Source organism: Apaloderma vittatum, unplaced genomic scaffold (genome assembly GCF_000703405.1).
Source record: "Apaloderma vittatum isolate BGI_N311 unplaced genomic scaffold, ASM70340v1 scaffold8104, whole genome shotgun sequence".
Lineage (NCBI taxonomy): Eukaryota > Metazoa > Chordata > Aves > Trogoniformes > Trogonidae > Apaloderma > Apaloderma vittatum.
In genome coordinates, this window is record NW_009710963.1 from 1 (window position 1) to 26,385 (window position 26,385).

The 26,385-nt window shown below is 38.2% G+C and overlaps 1 protein-coding gene across 1 annotated transcript; it reads left to right on the top strand.

Annotated features, from left to right (window-relative positions):
* Positions 1–6: 6 nt before the first annotated feature.
* Positions 7–26,178, top strand: SLC15A4 (solute carrier family 15 (oligopeptide transporter), member 4; the record flags this gene model as incomplete). The annotated part of the gene is made up of 8 exons (XM_009867469.1): positions 7–318; positions 7,861–8,156; positions 9,030–9,201; positions 10,253–10,330; positions 12,664–12,832; positions 17,077–17,232; positions 22,334–22,492; positions 25,718–26,178. Coding segments are annotated over 8 exons (1,491 nt in total), but the record flags the coding sequence as incomplete, so codon positions are not given.
* Between the last annotated feature and the right edge of the window lie 207 nt (positions 26,179–26,385).

Consider the following 26,385-nt stretch of genomic DNA (forward strand, 5'->3'; position numbering starts at 1 on the left):
TCACCCTTCGGGGGCTGGTTGGCCGACGCGCTCCTGGGCAAGTTTGGCACCATCCTGCTCAGCATGGCGCTCTACCTGCTGGGCATGCTGGCCTTCCCTGTCATCGCGGCACCGCACACCCGCCAGGGCCTCTGCGGGGACATCCCCTTGTTCCCCGTAGAGCACTGTTCGTCTCCGGCGGCCAACGCCACCATGGCGCCTTGCTCCCAGGTGGGAGCCACCCGCTACTGTGCCGCCGCCACCTTCGTCGGACTGGTCCTCGTGGGGCTGGGCGTCGGGTCAGTCAAGGCCAACATCACCCCTTTCGGGGCGGACCAGGTCAAGTATTATTTGGCAGCTGTGGAATCATTTGTGGGTGCCCATCCGAGCCAGCGGGTGGCTGTCGGTCATGCAGAGGGGCTTGCCTCGGGGGGGGGGGCAGCGCACCTGGTGATTCACATCTCTGGAGCTGTTAAGTCTCCAAAGGAATCAGATCAGCCAGCTTTGTTCCTTTGTTTGTACAAAATGCAAGCTGTCAAGTTGTTGTGCCCTGTTAGATATAGTTTTGGTGTCTGTGTAGCCTCTGATCTCTGATCTCTTATGACCCTTGGTTGCTTGGTAGCGCTGCCTTACGTGTGGTACCTGATTTGGCCAAGCCATCGCCATCTTGAAGAGTTGGGCTGAATACTTAATGGCCATCAAGTGGCCATTTTGCTCCATGTTAATTTTCCTGAAGTGTTAATTTTGCTCCATTTTGGGGTTTGTACCCAGTTAATATTACCTTGGAGCTCATCAGGTGAAATACCTGGTATACATTTTAGTATTGACAAGGATAGCATGGGATTTCTGGGGCAGCAGTCCGAGGCCCTTATCATCCTGTGACAAATGAAAGAGAACAGTTTTATGCTTTAGGTATTCTCTGTGTGATGCACTGTGCCCTTGAGTGATATTTTTGTTCAGGATGATGTTGTGCCAGATGATGGGTCGGAAGATGCTCTTAACATAGTAAACGTATTACCTGGGCTATTCTTATATGGACACGCCCTGTAAAATGACCTTGTTCAGATCCACTTCAGTGATATAATTCTTTGGATCATCACTGCAGAGCTAAGTGGCTTTATGGGAAATATCAACTGGAACGCACTGTTGTGTATAGTTTATTACAATCTTAAGCTAAGGTAATACGCTGTGAGAGCGTTGGAGTATAATTATTGTTTTACAAATGGAGAATGCTTAGATACTGAGCAGCTTTTCTAACCAAACTGTTCTTGATGGCAAAGTGAGGAAAATACCTCCGATCCAGTTGAATGTCTGTTTACTGGCCCACTGAGCTCTGATTAGAGCAGGTATCAGATATACCTTGAAATTCTTTGCGAGAGGTAGAATCAACCACAACATCATTGCCAAACATACCTGTTCTCTGTTGTGCAGTTTACATTTGTCCTTCTTTGGCATTTCGTATATTATAAATTCTGAAGTTCTGGGTGAAAGGCAGTACATGAATGTAAAACATTATTATAGCCAAAGATTGTGTATCTCCTGTGCATTGGTTCTGTTTAAGCCAGCATGAGCCCGTCAAGTGAAATAACTTTAATATGACTTTATCTTGTAAGGTCTTTTTCAAAACTGACTGCTTATCCCCAGAACACTTTATGAACGTTAAATATGAGAGATAAATAATGGCAGGAAAAGAGCAAAAGAAGAACCATTGCCAATGGAAGTGTAGTTATTGTAGCTGGATTTTCTAAAGGCTTCCCCCCCAGGATTTCGCAGAAAGCAGTATTGGTCTAGATTTGCAGATAATTCACGGTGATTTATGTAGGGTGAAGCAAAAGAAATACTCCTTTCTGGTTAATAATAGTCGGTAGAGCTCTGCCAAGGACTGAATTTTTCCCCTTCTCTGTTTTTCTGGCTTATCTGTTGTTAAATATATTACAGCATACCACTTACCTTGTTGTGCAGTTTTGGGCTCTCCTGGGTGCCTTCTTCCTGCGTAGGAATGTAGCAAACTGCTGGGTAGCTATATATTGCTGAGGATAAAGTCTGTCTCCCGGGGTCACATTCTTGGGAGGCCAGAATGCAATGCAAGCATGTTTTGGCTGGATGTGTACTGATAAGATTTGTCCTTTTTCCCTTAAATACCAGACAAAAGAAAATGGGAATTGTATACTTTAGCTGACATGAACCACCTTTTAGATATTGTTAGTTATATTTCATTGAGTATCTCTTAAAAATTGCTATGTAAAATGTTCAGTTTTAATGAGTGATCTATAATTTGGGTGGAGAACCCAACTATAATCAGGATTTTGTTATTTAGCAGAAAGTAACCACTTTGTGGAAAATTGAAAAGTAAATCCCAGCACTTATTTTCCTCTGAGATTAAAAAGATGTAGTTTTTTAACTTCTGTTAAATGGATGCTTTTAGAAGTGCTGTTAAAAGTAACTAAGCAGGCTTAGTAACTTTTGCTAGACAGCTTAGCCAAAAAGCAGTTACTGCAAACTAGGTGTAACCCAGCTTTACTTAACTGTGTTTATAAATAAGACCTGCTTCTATAGAAGTTGCAGATTGATCCATCATACAGCTCTAAATCTGAACCGATGGTTCTCAGAATAGTGTGTCTAATCGTGCGATAAGTATAACCTGGCACTTTCCAGTTCCCCTTTTTAAGTGTGAGTGTTTGGGGTCACTTCCTGTTCTGTGGAGCAGTTTGTGACTTTCTATAGTTGGGAAACACTGTAACTGTCCCTCATTGTGAAAGCTGGGGTAGCGTGAACAATGAAGCCAACATTAGTAGTAGACTCCTGATCTAGTATCAGCTGTTATCATTGCTCTAATTATATTAATCTCTTTGGGGCTTATGATGATTGAAGATGATAGTTTTAACCCACAGTCTTTTCTTTATGAATTGCCATCGTAGTCATTCAATCTACGAGCCCATAACTTCTTAAAAATCTTCCAGCTTTGCTAAAGTGGCTGTTGTAACAGTAGCATTGCCAGCAGCAGGATGCTATTGGAAATTGCTGGTGTAAAAATGCCTTCAGAGTGATTTTCAACCTTTATTTATTTATTCGTAGAACTTAGATTTTTCCAGCCTCTGAGGAAGGATGGGGGACCTTGTATAAATAATCAAAGGTCACGAGGTGCAAGTTATTTTGTTGTTGTTGAACTTATTAGGAGACTGTGGACATCTAAGACTGTAGATAAGCGTGAAAAATTAAGTTGTGGCATTCACATGGCTGGTACTAATTTATTTCTGTTTCCAGCAGAAACAGAATAGGTATGATAGTACTAGTAAGAGAAATCAGACTGTAAATGTGGACTGGCCAAATTTTAGTATAAATATTTGAAAAATTGTAGCAACGGAGTGGTACTGCATAGCTCTGTTACTGATTTCTCTCCAGATGCTCTCAAAGAATAACTAGTGCCCATAGTGATGGATTAGAAGGTCAGAATTCTGTAAGAGGAAATTTGACTCTGGAAGACTTGTCATTATTCTTTGTTTTATAGGCAAAGGAGAAGGACAAGCTTCTACATTTTCATCCTTGCTCTGTTGTGTGGTTGCTCACATAGTTGCCTGGGCGGGGCAGGGGGTTGTTACATTTGTCACTTGTTACTGTCAGGAACAAATGAAAACTGCTAATGTCAGTAGCTTAAATCTTTTTCCTTTTATGTGTGTCAAATAGGAGTCATAGCTTTCGATGTGTCATGATGTGAAGAGGGAGAGAGGGAAGATTGTGACATAATGGTACTTCAGATCATTAGCAGATCATTTTGCTGCTGCAAAAATAAGAAATCCTGTGGATAACCATTTCTTTGGAACTGGCCTAGCTGTAGAAAGCTAGAAAATTATTCTGTGACAAAGCAAAGTATCTAAACACAGGAGCTATGGAGAAGCAATGATGCTTTTATAGATTCCTGTTTCTTTGTATAAACATCAGGAGATGCTACTGGAATGCTAATATTTGAGCTGTGTAATATTTTTGGTTTCAAACCATACAAACTGCTTTGGTTAGTGCTTGGATCATGTCCTAAGAAAGATTTTGGTGTTGAAAAATCCATGGGAGGAATAATTCAGCAAGTGATCATCTTTCCACTAAGTCAGAATGAGATCCAAGTATTAAACTTTTAGACAGCTGTGCTGTGGAAGTTGCTGTCTGTCAAATTTTTGTAATGACTTCTCATCAGGTGTTGTAACCAAAGATCTAGTTACTTGTTCTGTTTCTTTGTTCTAGTTGCACTTAAAATTTTGTTCTGATTGTAAGATGTTACCCTTATATCCTAAGGGAGTTTAGAGTATTGCAACGCTGAGTTGCACAGCTCATGTGGCTGTAAATAACCCAATGATTACACAATTCCCATAACATAGTGTTCCAGGCACTTGGGATTCTTTATCATGAAAACTGTGCTTGTAATTGCATCTCAGATGACCGTAATCAGTCTGATATGTGTTTTGTATTAGAAATTTTCATTCTGAGAACTATTCCTTTACTATTTTGTAATCCAGTGCTGTGTAGGTCCTAGTTACAAAACTTAAAACGTCACTGTGCTTTTCTGTCTGCGTTTGGATTAACTATATGTAAAGGATAGCTATCAGATATATTAAGAAAAACAACTTATGGACTGTAGAAAAATCAAGTATTAGGTTGGATTTTCTTTTGCAAAAGTTACGTTAGATGTCTTGAAAGTAGCAAGATGAATTTATTTCCTCTTCAGAGGCCCACCTGAATGCGGGCAGCATTGACACGTGGCCAATGACTGACAAAGCAGCTGTGGCCAGAAAGCTTAGAGTTGCTCATTTCCTTCGTTTCTTTGTTAGAGGGGTTTTTCCTGTGGGGCTTTTGTTTAGTTTTGGGGAAAGACTGTGTTGGGAGGTTTTTTTGGGGGTTTGGTTGTGGTTTGATTTTTCTTTTTTATTTGTTTGGGCTTTTTTATTAGAATGTGCCCTGTAGCTTAAAAAAAGGAAAATTTAGGGCAATTGGAATGCTCCCTGTATGGTACAGTAGTTCATTCTCTATTTTTTTTTTTAAGTAGAAGCAGTACTGGATTGTTTCTTAACTTTCTTGGAGAATGATGTGCGATCCCATTTAGTAAGGAAAGAAAGTCTAAAGACTTCACAACAGTGGTGACTCAGGGCTGGATATTATGCAGTGGGAATCGATCTAAGTAAGTGTCAGTTGTCCAGTTCTGTGGAAGATGTCTGAATTTGAGTTCATTTGCAAAATAACATGTTACCTAAAGCAAATCAATTGTGTGTACTAGATACTACCTAATGTTCATTGGAGTCAGGACACCTCTGAAATAGTTTTACTACATCGTATTCGTTCAGTGATGGAAAGCTTTGCACCCTAGCCATGGCATTTTGCTGATATTGTTTGCATTCTCTTGTATAGAGTTTCACTAAAACATGGTTAATCTAAAAAGGTGACCTTCTCATGCCCTTTAGGCACTACTACTATTTTTAAGCTGTAAAAATTTTTTCAAGTGCTTATTTTGACTTTCAGTGCAGGTATATGGAACCCTTAGTCCACAGGACAGATTTGATCCAGGACTCACACCATACTTGTGCCATTTACATGCGTAATTTTCTGGCTGCAGTTGCTGGTAGGATGTTAAAAATCTAATGAAGCTGGTGGTGCTGGTACTATGAGCAGAGTGCTGCTGTGCTTGAGCACCGATGAAATTGAGCAGAGGGAGCGATAAATTTTTCTTGCTGCTCGGTTGATTTAAGATAATGCAATGATAAGGGGGAAAAGGAGAATTCCTGCAGTTTTGTGAAACATACTTGTCCTTCCTAAAAATAAAGCATGGCTTTCTTCCTCTTGGTCCCTTATCAAAATGTAGCATCTCCTTATAAGAGAATAAACCGATCTATTTTGTGCTGTCACACAACTGAAGTAATAGCCAGCAGTTTCCAACTTCCTGTGTCTGAAAGGGCAGCTTAGGAAGAAGATGTGTCAGTGGTTTGTGGAAATAATGGTTGGGCGAGAGAAGCAGAAGTGGGTCAGGGAAGGGATGAAGCTCAACTGTCTTCTGTTGTTTCCTGCACCGAGGTACGAGTGAGGCTGGTACATGGCAGGTTCAAAACAGACAAATGGAGGTGGTTCTTCCCAAAGTGTAATTAGCTGGGGAACTCTTTGCCACAGGATATTATGGGTTCTAAACGCTGACCTGGGTTCAGAGGCAGGCTGAGCGAGTTCATGGAGAGAATATCTGCTGCATTTCTTAAGTAGATAGAAGCCATCCTGGGTTCAGGAAGTTCTCAGGAGCTCCGAGATAATCCTTGATAGAAGCATCATGCTGTGCTTGCCCTGTTCTTACCTGTATCAAAGTTTGCTTTCATCTCCCAGCTTTTCTCTGCTATTCAAGGTCATTTGTAAGAGGGAAGATGGGGAGTCATCTTCGTTGTAGAATTGTAAGAGAATTGAGACTTTATGACAAAGAAATGGAAAGTTTGTAAAATAGATTGCTAACTCATTCCATTAGTTGGGGTACTGTGTTTATGGTGTAATTGTTTGCTAATATCCTGCTGCCATGTGGTGTTTAGAAGGAATTCCTAGTTGGATACACCACTAGGAGTGATGGCTTAAAATTAGGAAATGAATACCAGGTTGAAACTGGAAAGAATTTTGTTTAGGCTCCGAGATTGTATTTGATGTGCTAACAGAACTACCCGAATGCCTGACAGTGCTATTAACTACGCATCGGAACAGATGCCTTAATATTTCTTTTGTTAGGCTTGGTTAAATGATACAGATGGGTTGTGCACCACTGAGAAACTTGAAGCTGTAAATCAGAAGTGACAACATTAAAAACTTATTTCAAGACGTAGCTTGCTTTCCGTATTGCAAACTAAACACAGATCTTTTGGAGATCTGGCAAATGAGGAAGGGAAACTTGCAATTAGAATTCAGAAACAACTGGCTCAGCAAGACTGGTGTGTGGCACTGACTTGCTAGTCACTGGTAATGGCCTTTCAGTCATAAAACAGTGACAAATATGATATTATGAATTCTTCTATAGACTAGTCGATCTTTTTAATGCATTTCAAATTTTAACTTGTGGAGTTTCTCTTCCATCACATTTTATGAGTGATTCTGGGTTCCTGTGACTTAATTACAAAACATGGGGTGACTTATGGTAGGCAATACAGAATAAAAGAGTGCTGGTGAAAGCTGTATGGGCTATTTTTTTAAACCAGGAATATCTTTACTTTCACAAACAGTGCTGACTTAATAAAGGGATAAATGTTTACTGGGGCCTGCTGACACCTCAGGCAACCAAAGTTTAATTTTAGATTTTTTTTTTTAAAGGTCAGAATGGCAGGTTTTCAATTTATGTTCTGATGAGAGGCTTTAGGACTGTGTTAAAATTTTCATTTGTGCTTTAATTACCAAGTAGTCATTTGAGGCTTAGAAAATGGAATATGGTTAACTGTTACGTGTATACAGTTGGAAGAAGCAGTTGTGGCAATGCTACTAATACATGAATTTTTAGGCAGCTTATTTTTACTAAAAAAATAAATAGTTATTTCAACTTCTGTAGACTATAAGATGTTAATCTAAGTGAGCTTTGTCTAGACAAATGACCAAATGAGAGACAGTGTAGCAGAAATAATTACACCCTCTGTGAGGAAGCTTTGTAATTTAGTGTTGTATGGCTTTTTATCCCTATGCTGAACTTCTAGAAGGTCACTGATATAATGGGGTAGCTCAGTAAGGTGTCATTTCATCAAATGCCGTGCTAAGCCCAAAACACTTAAATCATATCAGTATGACTCTAAATTAAACCTAAACTCTTCAATGCATAGAACTTGATTGAATTCTAATAAATAGGCTTCGTTTTCTTCAGAAATTGAACGACTTGTTTTTCATCTTTTCCAGGTCAAAGATCGGGGTCCAGAAGCCACAAGAAGATTTTTTAATTGGTTTTATTGGAGCATTAATTTGGGAGCTATTCTCTCTCTGGGAGGCATCGCATACATTCAGCAGAATGTGAGCTTTGTTATTGGATATAGCATCCCAACAATTTGCATTGGGATTTCCTTCATGGTTTTCTTATGTGGTCAGAGTTTCTTCATCACAAAACCGCCTGACGGTAGTGCCTTCACAGACATGTTTAAAATTCTCGCATATTCGTGTTGCTCAAGAAGAAGACATGTGGAACGTTCAACTAATAGGTTTGTATCACGCTCTTCTGTATATTCTGAATTCAGTGAGTTGGCCTAAGAGTTGGAACTAGTTGCTTCAGACTAGCTGGTGGTAAGTCACACTAGAGAATACACAACAGTGTGCAGTTCTGCTCAGAACTAGAACGGGAAAATTGGATTCCCAGAGATATTTTGTGGGAGTTCTGGGCTGAAAAAGAGGCACATTTTGAGATCATTGGAACTCCACACTGCAAGATCTGCTATTTTCAGTTGAATGCTATGTTCAACTGAATGCCAGTTCAGAGTTTCTGAAAGTGTAACAAAAGTGCGTTCTGCTTTTAAACATTACTTAACTTTCTTCTCTGCTTAGATATGTTTATGAGATACACCACGCAATACAAATGACGGTGTTTTTCAGATCAGAGGGTATTGCGTGGTGTAAGGGGCTTGACGAGCAGCCAAAATGTGTACTGGCTTTTTGTTTTCCAAGGGGTTAACTCCACTTTTAAGAGGAGCCCATGGAATACTGGTGCCTGAATTTGTTCACTGATGATAAGAGATGTCAAGTGCCTTCTCTGCAATGGGATTGCATGTAATCAGAGTGCAAAACAATTCAATGAATTAGAATAACCTGTATTTTGTAATAGTGTTTCTTAAGTTCTGCATATTATGGTGCTAGTTATTTATGTGAGGGAAGAGGGGGAAGGATGGGAAACAAGGAAACCTTTACAGTGGGAGTTGTCAGCCTGTGCTTTCACCTGCTGATGTTCCATCCTGGCCTCGTTATTTTGCTCTAACTTGTTTTAGAAACACACGAGGTTTTTATAATGAAGAGTCACAAGATTGGCAGTTCTGTCAGTTTTTGTTGTTGTTTAACGAAACATTTCAAATTATTTTCAAAAGCGAAGGCCAAGGAGTACTTCAGCAGCCTCCACGCAAGCAAAGCTTGTTTGAAATGGCCAAGCTGTCCCGTGGAGGCCCATTCAGAGAAGATAAAGTAGAAGACGTGAAAGCTCTCGTCAAGATTATCCCTGTCTTCTTGGCTTTAATACCTTACTGGACAGTGTATTTTCAAGTGAGTTGTTACAAATGGTTACATTTTTGTTTTACATGTCTGAAAACCATAATTTCTACTTTAGGGTCTCCCACTTTCCCTTGACCCAGTTGCGTTTGGAAGGTGTCAGGGCACTAGCATTAAGTTGCAGGTTTGAGACTGTTATAAATCTTAACTCCTACCTGAAAAGTACTCCCCCCAGCAGTTACCTGAAGGAAACACACAAAAGCTTTTGGAGGGAAACTGTTCTATAAGGTTTACTTGCAGTTAGCACTCAGTGGCTGTGATTGTAAAGAAGATAAATATTAAAGAGGATTTTTCAGAACTCTGGTATTAACACTTTGGCTTGTTTAATCGCCATGTATTCATTTACATAAACTACTTGTCTTTCACACACCTAGGATTGCACCTCAGGAATCATTTTGATAATACTCTGTTAGGAAAAATAATACTGCGTGATGGTAGCCTTTATTGATTTTTTTTTTATTTACTAGATAAAATTGTTGTGGAAAGCTATATTAGCTGCCTGAGCTACTGCCAAAGTATGTAATTTCACATTTTTCTGGGGGCTCTTTCATAAGTATGAAGCTTAGCCTTGAGAGATGAAAAATGGCTACTCCGAATACTTTCAGATAACATTTTGACTTAATAATAAAAAAGAAAATCATTAAAATTATAGTTAAAACTAACAGTCGTACAGAATAATGTATCTTAAATTTTGCGTTCTGTTTCATCTTGTAGTCTACTCAGATAGGTCGGGCTAATTGGTCTAGATGTCATTTTGATTAATTCCTTTCTGGTTCTTCTGTCATGGTAAGATGAATTAGGGTAGCAAATATGTTTTTGGGGAAATGATGCAGAAATTGTTTTTAAAGCCACATAAATGAATCTTTGTGCTTTTAGGAAAAATAAATGTAAGGGTTAAAAAAATCTTGCAATGCTGTAACAATAACTCTTTCTAGTTTGCTATATTAGCACTTTACCTCTGGTATAGTCTTTGATAATTATTAAAAATATCTCGCTCTCAGTAGTCCTTGTCCCAGTAATCTCAATTCGTCTTTCCTAATTCTAGATGCAGACAACATACGTACTGCAAAGTCTCCATCTGAAAATTCCTGAAATATCAAATGACACCAACTCTATTCACACGGTAAGCAGGGCAAAAAAAGTGTTCGGAATGTGTTCAGATAATTTTCACTATATTAAGAGTGCCTTTATCCTTCAGTGGACAGAGTAGGATCTTTGACGAAAGTTTACAAATCTCTATGCCCTAAGTGTTCAAAGTTAAAAGTAGTGCAGAAGCATTTCTACAAACTCAGTGGGAATACCCATACTTAACTGAAACATTACTGTTTGCAAATTTGGAATCTGAGATACATTTGTAACTTTATACTACTTAAACAATATTCACATTACCTTGAATCAGTTTAGCATGTTGAAGGAAGTTATTCAGTCAATATTTTTCAAGAAAGGCTGGCATCACGTAGTTGAAGAAACAGTACTGAGAATAAAGGAAAAAGTGTGACTGTAAGTTATTAACATACTCAGTAAATCTTCTTTTAAAATTACATATATTCTGTTTTATTTAAAACTAAATACAAAAGAACAGCTTTTTTACAGATCAGAAATAAAAAAATACTTGTACTTAATTTATTTTAATAATTGTACCTATTTTTTTTTTAATTAACTGCTCTTTGTGCAAACTCCTGTGAAAGTGTCAGCCCTTGCTTAGATGGCGAAGAACTAAAGGTTCCCATTTTGCTAACTCTTGTTTTTGCGGTTTGTCATCATCATCTAGGCCAGACTGGAGCGATTACAACCAGTCAGTGAAATCAGGATCTCCCCTGCAATGCGAGATGTGTGCCCGCCCCGCGACACAGGCTGGGGCTTTGGCCTTTGGAGATACCTGGGGTGGTTGAGATTTGCAGCCTTAAGGGAATCTGGTCGTCTTCCTCTCTTACCGTGGCCGTAGCTTTAAATTGTCACAGGCCCCTTGGTCACCTTGGATAATTTTAGCAAAATACTGCTCTATTCTAACCTTGAGTTTCCACAGACAGAGAAACAGTTTAGTATCAAGAGCTGAATCAGCATCAGGAACACATAGATCAGCGCATCTGTCTCAGAGCGCGATGCATCGTGCACTATCACAGCGTTCTGAATGCAATTTAAAAAAATATCATCAGACCAGAATGTTTTGCAAAATCTTGTACCGTCTGGGTTTGTTAGCTCCAAACAGATGCCAAATATTATTAAGCTGGGTAGAAACCATCTCATTCATGTAGGCGGGAATCTTACTGTCAATTACTGAACCTTGCAAATGAGAAAGGATGCACGTGTTACACCATACCCTTTGTTCGTTTGACAAGTGTAATTTCATTTTAATTGAATTTTGTATTACATTAGTGTAACTCTGTTTCTACCGTTCTGTGGTGTAGTTCAGAAAGTTCTAAGCCTAATAATAGAAGATCTACAGAACCTGGCTCTAAAGGATATTTCACAACTGAAGTAGAACAAAAGTTTAATTCTGTCAGACTAGAGTATATCACTGGAAGTAAAATCATAGCGACTGTTTAATTGCTTAAATCACTTCCTGACTTATATGCCATTAATATTGACTTTGAATGCTTTTAAAAATCTATCTTGGGATGCATTAATTTAAATAATATGCACAGTTTTGTTTACTAGATTTGAGAGGCACAATCCGTCATTCCTCAGACAGGTGTTCTATGACTAAAAAAGTTTTAATGGCAGAAAACCTCCCAACGGATAGTGATATTTTTCCATTAAATGTATTTCAGGATGTATGCAGAAAAACTGTTGTGATAATGCTAATTGCCAGCTCATCTTTCTAATGGAATTCATATAGTTAGATACTTAACTTTTGTTTTAACAAAAATTAATTCAGAGCCCTCTGAAACTTAGAAATCTTGTACAAAATCATTCATAAAACATCTCTGAGTTCTACATTTTGTTTTCTTAGAGCACTGTCTTCATCTGCCCAGTAATTTTCTTAGTCCTCATTTTCCTTGGAACTATGTACAGTATTTCTTGCTCTTGTGAAAAGAACCTTTTTTGCTCTGAACACTTGATGTGTCCCAGTGGAAAGCTCCTACGCCCCCACCTCTCCCACCCTTCACCCCTCAAAAAACCCCCAACCCAAACCCAGCACCCCACTTCAGCACAGCTGGAGGCGCATCTTGAAAGTGAGAATACGCAATGCTGGTGGAGTTACTATGGTGAGGAATCATTTGTGCTTCTGAGCTAGGAGAATTATGAACTGCCAAATGAAATGAAAACCTGAATAGCTGCGTGTTTCCCTCAGCTTTTACGCACTCATATTTTTCTTTTCCCAGTGTGTGGCAGTATGCTCTGGTTTATTTTGGATCTCAGTGTTCCACCTAAAATATTTTTCCCTTATAAATATAATAGTAAAACTCAACCCTTAAGTATGAAATTGCTACCTTAAGTCATCTCTCCTTTCAGTTTCCAGCAGCCTGGTTGACTATGTTTGATGCAGTGCTCATTCTGATCCTAATACCCTTAAAAGATAAACTGGTGGACCCCATTTTAAAGAGGAATGGCTTGCTCCCATCCTCACTGAAGAGGATTGCAGTTGGAATGTTCTTTGTAATGTGTTCTGCATTTGCTGCAGGTAAGAAAATGGTTTTTAGATCTACTTACATAGTTATTTCTTCAGCTACTTGCAACAACATGCTTAAAAAACCCACTTTTTTGAATCTTGAATTCACGATTATTCAAAAGTCTTTTTCAGGGGGTAGAATGCAAATGCATGGATGCGTTTCCCACAGTGAAGGAGATTTTATCCAAAACTTTACTAAATTGTGCTGAACCTTTCAAAATCAGCTTGTTAGTTAAGGTTTTCACATACAGTATTACTATATAGTATGCTTGGTAGAGAAGAGCTATTTGTTTTCTGGCCTTATTTTCTTAACCAATGCTTTAGGTTCACAATCAGCACTTGGGGTGCCTGAACGAGGTGTCCAGCATTTGAATATAAAGCTGGTTTACTCCTCTTAAAATGAACTTTCTGATATTGTGGAAGTCCATGTTGTCTGATTTATTAATAATTTATCTTGAAGTTGAAAATTTATTCATCCTGAAAACCAAATTAGTTCAGAAATAAGTATGTTCCTTCATATAATTGGACTTTCAAGTATTAAAAAAGTGAAATTTTACCTAAAATCCTTTCCCTTCATCTGAAATAATAAGGTTAGGTTATGGCAGAACAAGAGTTTCCTCCCACTTTGGGTTTTTTCTCCCCTACCTTAATGTTCCCTAATGTTTAGGAATTACTGTAGTGTAAAATAGCTTAGCTATAGCATGAAAGGAAAAAGATGGCAACTCTGTTGGAACCATAAATCAGCTGCTTTGGAGATGATTTAAAGTTGTTCAGCGCTGCTGATGTGGAACTGAACAGCTCTGAGCAATGCTTCATGGAACCTACAGCCTTCACCTAGGACCACTGCAGTGAACATATTGATAAAGCGTTATAGCATTAAATAAATTAATTTCAGCACTTGTAATCTCCTATATTTTAGAGAGAGGGACACTTTATACGGCTATTAAGATTTCTCTCAATGAGAGAGATAATTACCTTATTAGGCCAAGGTCACTTTGTATGTGGGCAAGTAAAGTTCTTAAAGTCATTTAAGCTTAAAATAGGAATGTTTCTCTTATTCTGTGTTACTTGGGACACTGCTACCAGCAAAAGAAGATGATGTAAAACAGTTAAATGTCAGCTCTTTAAATAGAACCTGCTGGCTCACACATAACTGAACTCAGAAAGTGCAATATCTGTCTTTATTAGTACCAGAGGGGAAAAAAGCATATCGAGCTGTCGTAGCTGGGGTGGGGAATGGGTTCATACAGCAGAATTCTGAAAAATTTCAAGTGCCTTCTTGTTTTCTATTCACCTAAAATGTAATGTATGATTTTGGTGGTGTGATCCTCCTGTAAGTCTTCCACAGTAGAAGCTGTGAAGGTGAATTCTTTGGGTGGTTATCTGCAGCAAGGTTGGGAAGTTTAACCTTATGGAGTAACTAAACATCCCTTCCTCATAACATGAATTAAAGAGCTTTGGGTGTGACAAATTTTGGCGTAGGCAACTGCTTATTTCTAGCAGGGTGGAAAGCTTCTGTTGGTTTATGTTTCATAACATTTTTATTTTCTCATTAAATTATAATTATAGAAGCCATATTTTAATATTCTTAAAATTACATTACTTCTAATCATTTCTGCCTTAGCGAGAGATACTGAATAAAATCTTAAATGCATGAAGATGTTAGTATCTTAACTTGCAATCTTGGAAGTATCTTAATGATTTGTTTGTGCCATATTTCCATTTAAACTTACTTATTTAACTGACATTAGTTATGGACACTACTTAGGCTGCCTATTAGATTGTTTAGATTATTTTAAATATCTTATAAACTGCATGAGAATAAAACTGATTAGATTTAATGAACATCTGCTGTGCTTCATGCATTTTATCGTAAATTCTGAGCAGCAGTATTTAAGGTTATTCAACTGGAAAATATACTTCATTTATAGAGTTTAAAACAATTAGAGCAAGAACTGAGGATTCTTTTAACTACTAAAACAATAAGATTAAGCCTGAAGCTTGTCTATCAAAGTCTAAGAAAGAATCAATGGATTCTAGATTCTGCAGTACTCAGCTTTGAATATACATTTATGGCAGAGTTTGGTATTTTGTAGTTGTGCTCCTGTGTGGCTAAATGCCTCCTAAGTTTGCTTATGTTGTGAAGAGTATCAAACACATTAAGGTTCACTGCATGTTTTGAGGTGCAATAATTAGGGGTTGAATATATATGAATGAACTGATGTCGAGTTGTTAGCTGACTCTGCTGCTTTGTTTACACTTTAATGAAGTTTCGCTCGGAAATGCTTGTTGGCTATGTCAAAATCAAAACATCAAGAAATCCAGCTTTATTTTAATTACGTCAGCTCTTCACAGTTCACAGGACACTAAGGTGGCTGAAGAGCTGAAGAAAGATACTTAAAAATAAGATGGGTAAGTGGTCACCTAGAAAGAACTGAGGAAGGTAGAGAAAATATGGTGGCCTGGCACTAAGATGTACTGAGGTCAGAACCGTATTTACCTCAAAACCAGATGTTCTTAAGGAAAATACTCTTTTAAAGAAGCATTTTGGGGCCTCAAGGTGGTATTTAAACAAACTGGAGTAGCTCTAACCTGTTTTCTCTCTACAGCTCTTGTGTCTCAGAGTATTAGACTGTAGAGTGTTGTGAGAGTTCATACTAGATTAGAATCTGAACTTTTATGAATGAATAAACGTGGGTTACACAAATGCAGCTTTCGATGCTTTTCAAAATACTTTGTAAGTCACTTTTAACGTGTGCTCCCTCCAGTATGGTTTTCAGAGCTCTAGCTCTGAATCATGATGAAGTACAATCCACATGATTTCTAGAACTTTTTGTTTAATTATGGCCTCACCTACAGACTATATGTAGGGGCTACAACGAGCCTTCTTCCCAACTTGGGTCTTTTGCCATGAGCAGGACTAAGAAGAAACTGCATGTCATGTTAGGAGGTGGTTTTGGCAAACGTCAGTCATTTCCCTTGGAAAACTGTCACTTAGAGAGATGGTTGATCTCGTTGGCTCCCTCGAGGTTTGTATGCCACAGATTTGAGAAGAAATGGAGAACAGCTCTTATATTGTGCGTTAGAAATTGCTTGTGCTTGTTCACATGAAAAGCACTGTCAATAGCTTCAGCCCACATCACGTTAAATGTCTGTGTCATGCTTTGGCTGCCTCTAGGAGAGAAAACGCTAAAAGTGAGGAAGCAGATGTAATCACTTGTATACGGGATGATATCTACAAAGCATCGTGTCTGTCATCTAAGCCTTGTACAATTTTTAGGTTTTTGTAACAGGAGTGATACTTTGTGCCCTGAGATTAGGTCGGGTCTTGGCTCAATGAGTCGAAAGAGACCAAAACCGACAGGCGCTAAATGGGAGGCCGTGCGTGTGTGTAACACCTATTACAGGCAGTCGTGTCATTGACTCAACCTCGCTCCTCTGAATTGCTGATGAATAAATCCACCTTATTTTCAAGGATATTGAGACCTCTTCTGTAGGGGCTCTTCCAGGGTGAAGCAGAGAGTTTTATTAACTATTAGCTATTCTGTGCATTTTCTGTAACAGTGAGGTAAATCTTTAAATCTGGGCAACTTCAACAAAAATGCTACACCATTATTTGATATTCACTTTCTACTCTAAGCTGTTGTGTTGAGCAAGCAAAAAAAATGGTTATATTTTACACTACCCTGCCTATTTTTCATTCTACATTAAGTAATTTCTATGCAATGTTTTGCTTGTAAATCAAGCTCTTAACGAGCTTTTGGATCTCTCAGGATGATAAGTGTCATATAAATGTCACGATCGTATTCATAGCGGGTTTTCACAGTTCTAAGCACTACTGTAGCCATTTCGATAAGCAAAATGGTTTCTAATTTATTAACACTATGGTGGCAGATGCAGTGGTTCTACACAGCAAAGTAGTAGTTTGTGAAAATGAGATTGTCTTTAAAAAAAGACAATGCAGTTTGTATGAGAAAAACCTTTTTTCAGATGGATTAGCTGAGAGCAAAGTACTGTTGTAAATATTGCTACTGAATAAAAATATAATCACTAATTCTATGGCAGAAGAACTGTATGTCCTGAAATAACAATAGCAAAAATAGTCTGAAATGCTTTAGGTTAGGACATAAGGAAAAATATATCCATAATTTATAATTTGTAATTGCAATGAAGGACTGGACCCTAATTTAATTCTTAATATGAAGGAATAATTTCTGCATCTTAGGTCAATCTTTTTTTTCTCCCCCTCCATATAGGAATTCTGGAAAGCAACAGACTGAAAATTGTCAAGATTAAAACAATTAATCAGACAATTGGAAACGTGACATACCATGCTGCAGACTTGCCAATATGGTGGCAGATTCCTCAGTATGTGCTGATAGGATTCAGTGAAATATTTGCAAGTATAGCAGGTAAGAGTCTTTGTGTGTTTTAAATCTGATTACCTGTCATAAATAGAAAAGCAACATTTACTTCTCAAATAATTATAAATAAGCTCTAATGTTCCCAAATGCAGTATTATACAAGATACTATAAGTAATGGGCTATATAAGAACATGCTTTCAAGATCAAATTTCAAGCAGAGCAACACTTGAAATATTTGTGTGTCGCAGTTAGCATTGGATATTTACAAGCCCTGAGGTAAAACAATATACTCTTTCACTATCGTATTTTAAAGAATAGTTTTAATGCAGTATTATTTCCTCTGAATCTTCCTCTGTGTTGCAAATAAATTTTGTGCTTTGGAATTGTTTTGGCTTAAAAACTGAGCTCACAGTTTAGAAAGTCAATTAGTAAGGGGAAATACCTTCCTGAGAAAAAAGGAAGAACTAAACGATCTTTAGAAAAGTTTATCACCAGTTTAAATCCATGTTACTTGACTTTTTACATCTCTGAAATAAGAGCTATGTGACAATCTAAAGAAGTTTTTTTTGTGAATATTGATAATGAAGCAGCTTTTTTTTTATGCAGTTATATCTGCTCTATGTATAGATCAGGTTTTGGTACTTCAGTGTGATACTGGGCAAACTGAACCACTGTTCCGATCTTACCCTTCTTGAACAAGTGCAAGAGAGCTTAAACTTCTGAATACTCTCCTGTGTGAGGTAGTGGACAGCTGTGTGATCATACTGAATCTTAAGTTGAAAGTGCAGTGGGAGGAGAGAGTGGATAGGACTATAAAATCTCATTTTCTCTTGTGGTGCATATACACGGCAGGGCTCATTAGCAGGAGGAAAAGCCAGGCAACTTCTCTGTGGTCACTATGGTATGCCTAACAGTGGTTTACTAAGATTTAAATGTGAAATGCCTTTGTGAGTCTCTTCGCACAGTGCTTAACATAGCTAGTGCTTGGGAGCAGAGCTTAGTTACCAGTAGCAGAAACCTTTCAAGATCACAGAAGCAGCAATTCTGATACTACTTAAATAGAATTGTAGAACTGCTTGAAGTAATATATTGGAACTCCTCCAGTGACTTGATTTAAAAAACTTTTAGTATTTGTTTAACTGTGGTTACTTATTAATGTGTTGAAACACTGTTTCAGAATATTGACCTTTGGAGATCATCCACTGAAACTGGCATTATATACAGCTCTTTTTCTTTGACTCCTTGTGACAGAATTTCCTCATTTCATTTCTTCTGGAGGAGGTTACTTTCATTCCTCCTGCTGGGCAAGCACAGTGGGTTAAAATGAGATTCTCTAATTCTCTAAGAACCTGCCAGCAGTAGCCCCAGCTGTCACATGGCCCATTTGTTCCTCTCTTAATGGAACAGAGAACTTCTACTCTATCGGGTTTCACTTACATGTGTTCTGCTGTCATCGCAGTTGTTCGGAAATAAAACAAGGTGGTTGCATTGCTTGGCAATGTGGTGCTGTTTTTTAGGTGGTTTTTTTTCCTATCTGCTTATTTGCTCTAAGCTTTCCTTCCAGCGATCTGGCCTGGGATTTCATGTGGAAGAATTTCACGTGGACTGGAAGAATTAGAGATATCTATCATGTATTAAACTTTACCTTAGTTAATTAGGATGCTGGAGGAAGTAAGTCCTTTTAGCTATGGCTTGTCTGTATAGCTCATGCAGCTTTTTAGATAGATCTCGAGTGCATTTGCAGTTTTGTAATGTGCATTCAAATGCAGCACTAGTGCACTCATTCATTCCTGGTGGATGGTAGGTTGACATCTCGCACCACTTGTCAGGAGCGTCCCATTTGTAATGTACATGCACACAGTGTGTCCCTGGAAACCGGTACCTAGCACAAACTCTTGACTGGGACATAAGGACCTAGTGCACTGCACCAGCTGAAATCCTACTTGTTCCCTCTTTTTACTGCAGCAGTCAGTGTTGTAGTGTTGAAGGTCTGAGGTCATTGTCTGGTACCTGTTAAAGGTCCCAGTCCTGGTAAGTACTAAGATGTGGGGAGAGTTCATTAATTTTAAAGTACACTAAGGACCCAAGGTGCTAAACGCTTCAGATTCTGAAATAGAAAATATGCATTAGCAGTGCAATCAATAGGGGTCCTTTGCTAAAGGACCTATCTGCAGAGTCATCGCTGTCCTATGTAACAGTACACTGCATTATGTGTGAACAGGAGCCGTCACAAATCCTAACACAGAGAAAACTGAAGATGGAAGTCTTGCTTAATTTACTTCTTAAAACTAAGGCTGGATTTAGCTTTTTTATCCAAAGAGTAAAATGAGTTACGTCAGTCACAGCTTAGGGGATTGTGCCACTTAAAGCTGAACTCAGATAAACAGAATTCTCCAAAATGCAAAGATAAATTTCTTCTCTTTTACACATTTGTGTTTCTCTGTCAGGCAGGCTTACTAGTTTATAGGTGTTCACAAGGGAAAAATAACAAACCTAGCTGGAGGTTGTGGAAAGGGCAAGGACTAGATGCGTTCTCTGTTTTTGTTGAACTCCAAACTGAGGATTGTGTCTTTTTCAGGTGCTTTAGTGGACTTCTTCATGAGAAGTCCATAAGGATTACACAATTCGTATGTGAATATTACACTATTCTGCACTTGTTGAGTCTGTACCAACAGCTTTATAACTTCAAAATCTGTGGCCAGTGTTTGGAAAAAATGCAAATACTTCTCTTTCAACCAGAAATTCTAAGCAGATCTTAATTGCTTCGTGTATTACACTTTCATTTCATTTGTTTCACAACGGTTTTTTCTTGCCTTCTGATTGTTATCTCAACTGTATTATTCGTATTTTTAAGAAGGCCTCTCAAGACTTAATAGAGTATACTTTCCAATTTGATATTACAAATTGATAAAGGCATCTGTTGTGCTATGAAACTTCTTAGCTTTAAAATAAGCAAAGTGTTGATGGTTACAAAACTACAGTGATCTGGAAATGTTTATTGTGAATAAACGGGACTAAATATCTTAAGAGCAGCAATGTTTGGGGTTTTGTTTACTGTAAAACTAAGCATATTCTTACTAAGCCACATTAGTTACACTTGAGGTACCTTTAAAAAGATGACACACATTGCATTAATCTTTTGTATTATTCTGTCAATCCTCTTAAAGGACCCTTATTTAACTGGGAATCGTAATCTCACATGAAAACACCAACTAGAGGGTTTAATTTCAAAACTGCTTGTTTGAGGTAGCATGAAATCGTTATCAATGGCTGCCAGCAGGCAAAAGTATCTCTGAAGGCAAAGAAAAGATTTTATATTCTTTAGGCCACATTAAGTATTAGCGTTGCTGGAAACATTATTCCATTTTAGAAACCTGCCTTATTTTGTTGCAAAAGCTTTACACCCATTTTGTGGTTTTGTTTTGAGTCTTAAGATCTTTATCCAGCAGTAACACTTGCACCCAGCATATCTGGAAAATGAGCAAGAGAAGAAACAGGCCAGATCCTTTCAAGTGATATACTTGAGCTGAACTTGTACAGAATGTACAGCAGCCTGCTGACTGATACTCCAGAAAGCTGTGGCAGCTACGATAACAAGAGGTTAAAAAAAAAAAGCTACTATACCCTGAGTAGTCTACTTTTTTTTTCTTTAAGTGGAAAAAAAAAAGTGAGTTGTTATATTAGTGGCAAAATCTAGGAAAACTAAAATTGAGTTTTTAATTCTCAAAATAAATATAATTTCACACACACACCTCTTCCCCGTTTGCAGATGTCTCTCCATCTCTGTAGCTATTCTGTCATTAGGGTTTGAATTTACAGGAACCCACACAGTTGGGCTGCCCAGAGAATGTTTCGGTTCCCCTCTAGAGTCACAGGCTATTGGCCCCTTCTAACGGGTTTTGCAAAGGAAGAGAGCAGCAGCGCGCTGTTTGTCAGAGGTGTCTCAGGCGGCCGTGCAGAGCGCGCTTGGATCAGTGAGAACGGACCGTTCTGTTTCTTTTGCAAGAACAAAGTCCCTCCCTCGCAACAGGCGATGTGACCTATCTAGCTTGAATTGTGATGTCTTTTCTCAAAAAGAACTGCCAATATATTTCTATGAAGTTCTGTCTGGAGTAGCAAAAGTCAAATACTAGTAATGGTGTAAATTAAGAGAGATTTGTGCCATTTTCAGGTCTATAATGCATTCTGCCAAGAAAAATGTTAGATGAGGTAGCATTAATTTTCATTATAAAGCAGTCTGTTTTGAAACAAGCATTTCACCTGTCAAAAAACAGCTCTGCAAAGAATGTATTTAACTGTCTCCTGTGAATAATTCCATTTGATTTTTGACAGGAGTATTATTCTAAAAATGAGAGTTAATTATGGGCATTCGTCTTTGCAAGGCAGAGCCTAACCCAGGGTGTTCTGCTGGTACTCAAATCCAGTAGCACAGATTTTCAAATCAATGTCACTGGTGTATTTTTCTTGAGTTTACTGGTTGAAATTTGAGTAAGGGTGGTTGAAAGTTGAAGTCCCAGTTCTATGAGTCTTAAAAAGAATAGGCTAGCTGGCAATGAGGTCGGAGAATGCTAGATCAAAATTAAATTAATACTTTACTGCCTTTCCTGCAACACCTAATTTCTCTCTTTGCATATTCAGAGATACAGAAGCTGAGCCAGTGAGAAAAAAACGTTCATGGTCAGTGCAAGAGCAACCTTCAGTAGCCGACTACTTTGTTCTCAGGGAGGAATGCTGTGTGCTTTGTAAATACTGCACAACAGATAGCGAATAGAGAAACAAGAGAAACAGGGAACATGGAACTTGCCAGGTTGGAGTTAGCTTAATAAATTTCTTTGAGGATGATTTTACAGGAAAATGCACCTGCCGCCTCAGGAGATTTCTTGATTTTACACCTGTAATATTAATAAGGTCAAAGTGCTTCTCTCAGATGTTGTCCATTTGAGAGGTTGATATTTTGATGTTCTTTAACAGGATTCATAAAGCAAGCAGAGGGAACTGGTAGGGATTCACTACCTCAGTCTCCTGAAATCCAAGGCTAGTTTTAGGTCTTCAGGGGGAGACAACTCTAACTTCTGTAACACTAAACTAGAACAAACGATTATTGTGTCTTGGATCTTCCAACAGCGTTTTTTAAATCTTTTAATACAGGTCTAGAATTTGCATATTCAGCTGCTCCCAAATCTATGCAGAGTGCTATTATGGGCCTGTTCTTCTTCTTTTCGGGGATTGGATCATTTGTTGGCTCTGGTTTGTTGGCACTGGTGTCTATTAAAGAAATTGGCTGGATGAGTAATCATGTGGATTTTGGTAAGTAATTTTCAGTGTATTCGTAGTCTATAAAGTAAAAGGCTTCCTTCAGAAGCAGTTAAGCATCAGGCATGTGGAACTGTTGAGTCGTAACGTGGTTATTATTCTAAAAATGCTCATTTGCCTACTGTTTTGTTAAAGACAAAGTTTCATTTTACCTACAAGCATGAAGCAATGTGGCTATGTGGGAAACACACATGTAGAATTTTGCCTCTGTAAGATGTGTGAGTTATCTGCTCAGCTGTTACTGCATTTCATCACTAGAAACTACTTACAAATGTTTGTATTTTAGTAAAAAATATTTAAATTATATGTGGAGAAAGAATATATTTGGTATAAAGCACTGAAATTTCTTTCTGTGGTTATGGGGACTAAAATGTACCCATCTCTCTCAGTTGATTGTTCAGTTTTGAGACTTCATCAAAATTACCATAAGTTTACTTTGCATTTCTGTCTGCTAGCTATTTATACTCCTAAAAAAGTCCCAACATATCGTGTACTCAGTGTTGCCAGCTGAGGTTAAAAATAATTATTGACACCAGTAGGTGGCACCTTGGGAATTTCAGAGAAATCATACCATCATCAATGGGCTAATTAGTTCCAACAGAAGGAGTGTGAAAAGTTCTTAAAATGTCTGCTAGACTGACTGTGTCTACATGGCTTAGAAGTGCAGCCTAAACTTACTTTAAATTTGATATGTGAGAGTTTGCCATTTAAACTTTGCGTGCTACCAAAAACTAATGCTGTCTGGATCAGTACCTATGTCACAAGTTGTCATCTCTGGTTTATAAGTTGCTCTTTAAAAAAACTGCAGAAGGTGACAAGCGGCCTTAACTTTATGGAAGTGTCCTCACCAAATGAATTTTTCATCACATTGAGACTTTTCCCCCCCCAGTCAATTTCAAAATTAGAAAAGCATCTTTTTCTGCAGACCTGTATAGGGATCATACAGTTGACAAGGGCTCAATAGGAGGATGATAATTTCATACAAATTAAGGTGTAATGTGGTATTTGGTGGTGCTTTTTTAGCCTCTTGCCTTTGTTTTCTGAAGCAGCCCAAGAGAAGACAGTGCCTGATATTCTCTCTGTAAAATATTTAGGATGTGCTAAATATATCCGGTTGGCCAGAACTGGAAGTTGTTACCTTTCCTAACTCTGCGGTCATCTGTTTGGAATAAGCTGTCAGAACTGGATATTTCTACCTTTCTTAGTCCAAAGACTCGATACACAAACGAGCCTTCTCAGCAGCTCTGTGTCTGGCTCAAGGTTGAAGCCCTCAGTGGGTGATTTTAATTTGTAGCATCCATAGTAGCTACTGTTTTAACTGTTGCTATCAGTAACTGTGTATAACTCGATTTGCATTTGGTATAGCTTAATGGAAAGTTAGTAAATTCACATCTAAAATCTACTTAAGTCCGACAGGGTAAGAATGGTAAGGAGGAGTCTTTGTGAATGAATGACTTCTGAATTTTTCATTAGATGCTATATAATAACTATAAGCATGTGCACCAAGTTTCTACTACTTATGTTAACTCATGGTATCATTTGAGGTAACTGACTGTCTCCAAAATCTATTGAGAAAGTTCTCTCTGCTGGAACTTCACTGTCAGTTGCTGCCATTGAAATGACTGTTATTTCTCTGACAAAACCTGAGATTTCATGGGTTTAATATCCCATCTCATAAAGGATAATTACTACTCTCTAAGCACGTCTGCTCTTGAAATGGAGATTCACATGTATATTGTATTTTAAATGTCAAGGAAAGACTCCATTTAATTTTATTGCGTTTTATTATAAGTTCATTTAATTGAATCTTAAGTTTCAGTAATTAAAGTAATTTAATCTGAACATTTATAGGCATGCTGCATGAACAGCTTGTTAGGATCAATGTATACTTCCTTATTTTTATTCTCTCATCTTTCTGATAATCATAATGGTCCAATTGGCTGTGGCTCATGTAGCGTGTTGGAAATGAGCCACAATATATTGTTCTTGGAAGTACGGCAATAGTTAGTGCTCATTTCTTAATAGAGGAATAATGTTTTAGCAGTGGGCTTTCTTAATTTAACATTATTTAATGTGGTGCAAATCACTAATTATAACAACTTTGAGGGATTGTCAAAGGTGAATTGAAGCAAAAAGAAACCACCTACGGTTTCATGAATTCTAAACCTTGTTCCAAAAGAAGGCTGAGAGAAAACTCAGTAATGGCTTGCTTTATATCTAGAGTTGGCAAAGTTTTGCTTCTTAGCATCCCCCTTTTTTGCTTCTTTTTGTTTTATCTTTGACTTAGCAGAGAAGGGAGGTACAGGCCTCCAGATTCACAAAGACCAGGCAGCATTAAGCAGCCCTGAAAGGGCTGCTGGAGAGGAGTTCCTAGTATGTATTATAGAAAAGAAATCATGCGTTTACCTGTTTCGATTAAGCTATAAAACATGGACACTTTTTTTTTTTAATCTTGACTAAAGCCTTATCACTGCGCTGTGTTCTCCAGGCTCCTTTAAAAGCGTATCTCCTGACCATGGCCAGAGGGTTCAGGTACCAGCCTGTAGGAACGGAGCTTTGCTCCCATCGTGATTCAAGTCCATTTAGTGGCCACAACCCAGGGATGTTTGTGGGTTTGGCTTTTTTCTTTTGAAATTAATTGTCTCCTCAAAAATTGATAAGCGATCACTATTACTCACGTTATGAAGAAAGTAAATCACAGATGAAAATACACATTGAAGTTTTTAGCTATTTTATCTGAAGTCAGCAAATCATTGGAGCATAAGAAACCAGACTTTAAAAGGGAGCAGTAAGGGCAAAAAGGAAGATTATTAGGCTATTAACCTTTTCTAGTTGTTTTGACTCTCCTGAAGCATGCCCACTGCTATATACATACAGTCTTTGTTTGCACAAAGGTCTTGCAGTGGTAGGAAGAGCTTCTAGCAATTTTTTATAAGTAAGAAATTATGTAGTAACAGCATGTCAGCATCTTCAGGAACATGACTTGGTTTAAGGCATCGAAGCACAAGGAAAAAAAGAAAGCAATCCTTGTACTGTGCACATCTTCCTCAGAAGTTCTATCTTTTTGCTATGGATAATTAAAAATGAAACTGCCATCAGATGGAAATGTGATTTGCTTTGGTTTTGCAGGTAAGTCTTCACTACTTAAGCTTAGAGGGATTGACATTTTTATTTGTATAACCTTTATTAATGTTCATTCTTCTCCCCATTTCTTTCTAGGCAATATTAACGGCTGCCAATTAAACTATTATTTTTTTTTGCTGGCTGCTATCCAAGGAGCAACTCTCTTGCTTTTCCTTATTGTTTCTGTGAAATACGATCATCAAAAATCGAGGATTAATGAAGTGGCTGCCAATGGGAGGATCTGATACCTGTTACAGAGCAGCCTTTGTTACAGCAGCACCCAAGGAAGTGGCAACGCAGCCTGAGCCTGCGAGATCTTTCTCCAGTGAGACTCTGACCAGACTTGCATGTTCCAAGAGTTCTCGCCCCTGCCCCCTCGCGTGTAACGTAGGTGAGTAAGTGCCTTATGTTGGCGGGGCTTGTTTCTTGCACTACGTCCTGACGGAGGACAAACACGAATCTTGGAAGTATATTAACTCCACGCGTTCAAGTTGCTCTTTGTTAATCGCGAGATGTTTACTTAACTCCTGAAAGCTGGGACATTTATACTTGGAAATTGCGTGTAACGAGTCACATGGCATGAATCGCTCCTGACTGAAAAACTCCGCTTAGTGAAGAACAGGGAATCTAGAGAAACACTCAACAGCCTCAGGCCTACATTGACGACACGGGAAAGAAAACGGCATTTTACAGAAACCTCAAGGAGTCGTTACGAGAATGAATTTTCAACCCTGAGAGTCATTTATAGGCGAGAAACAGGGACA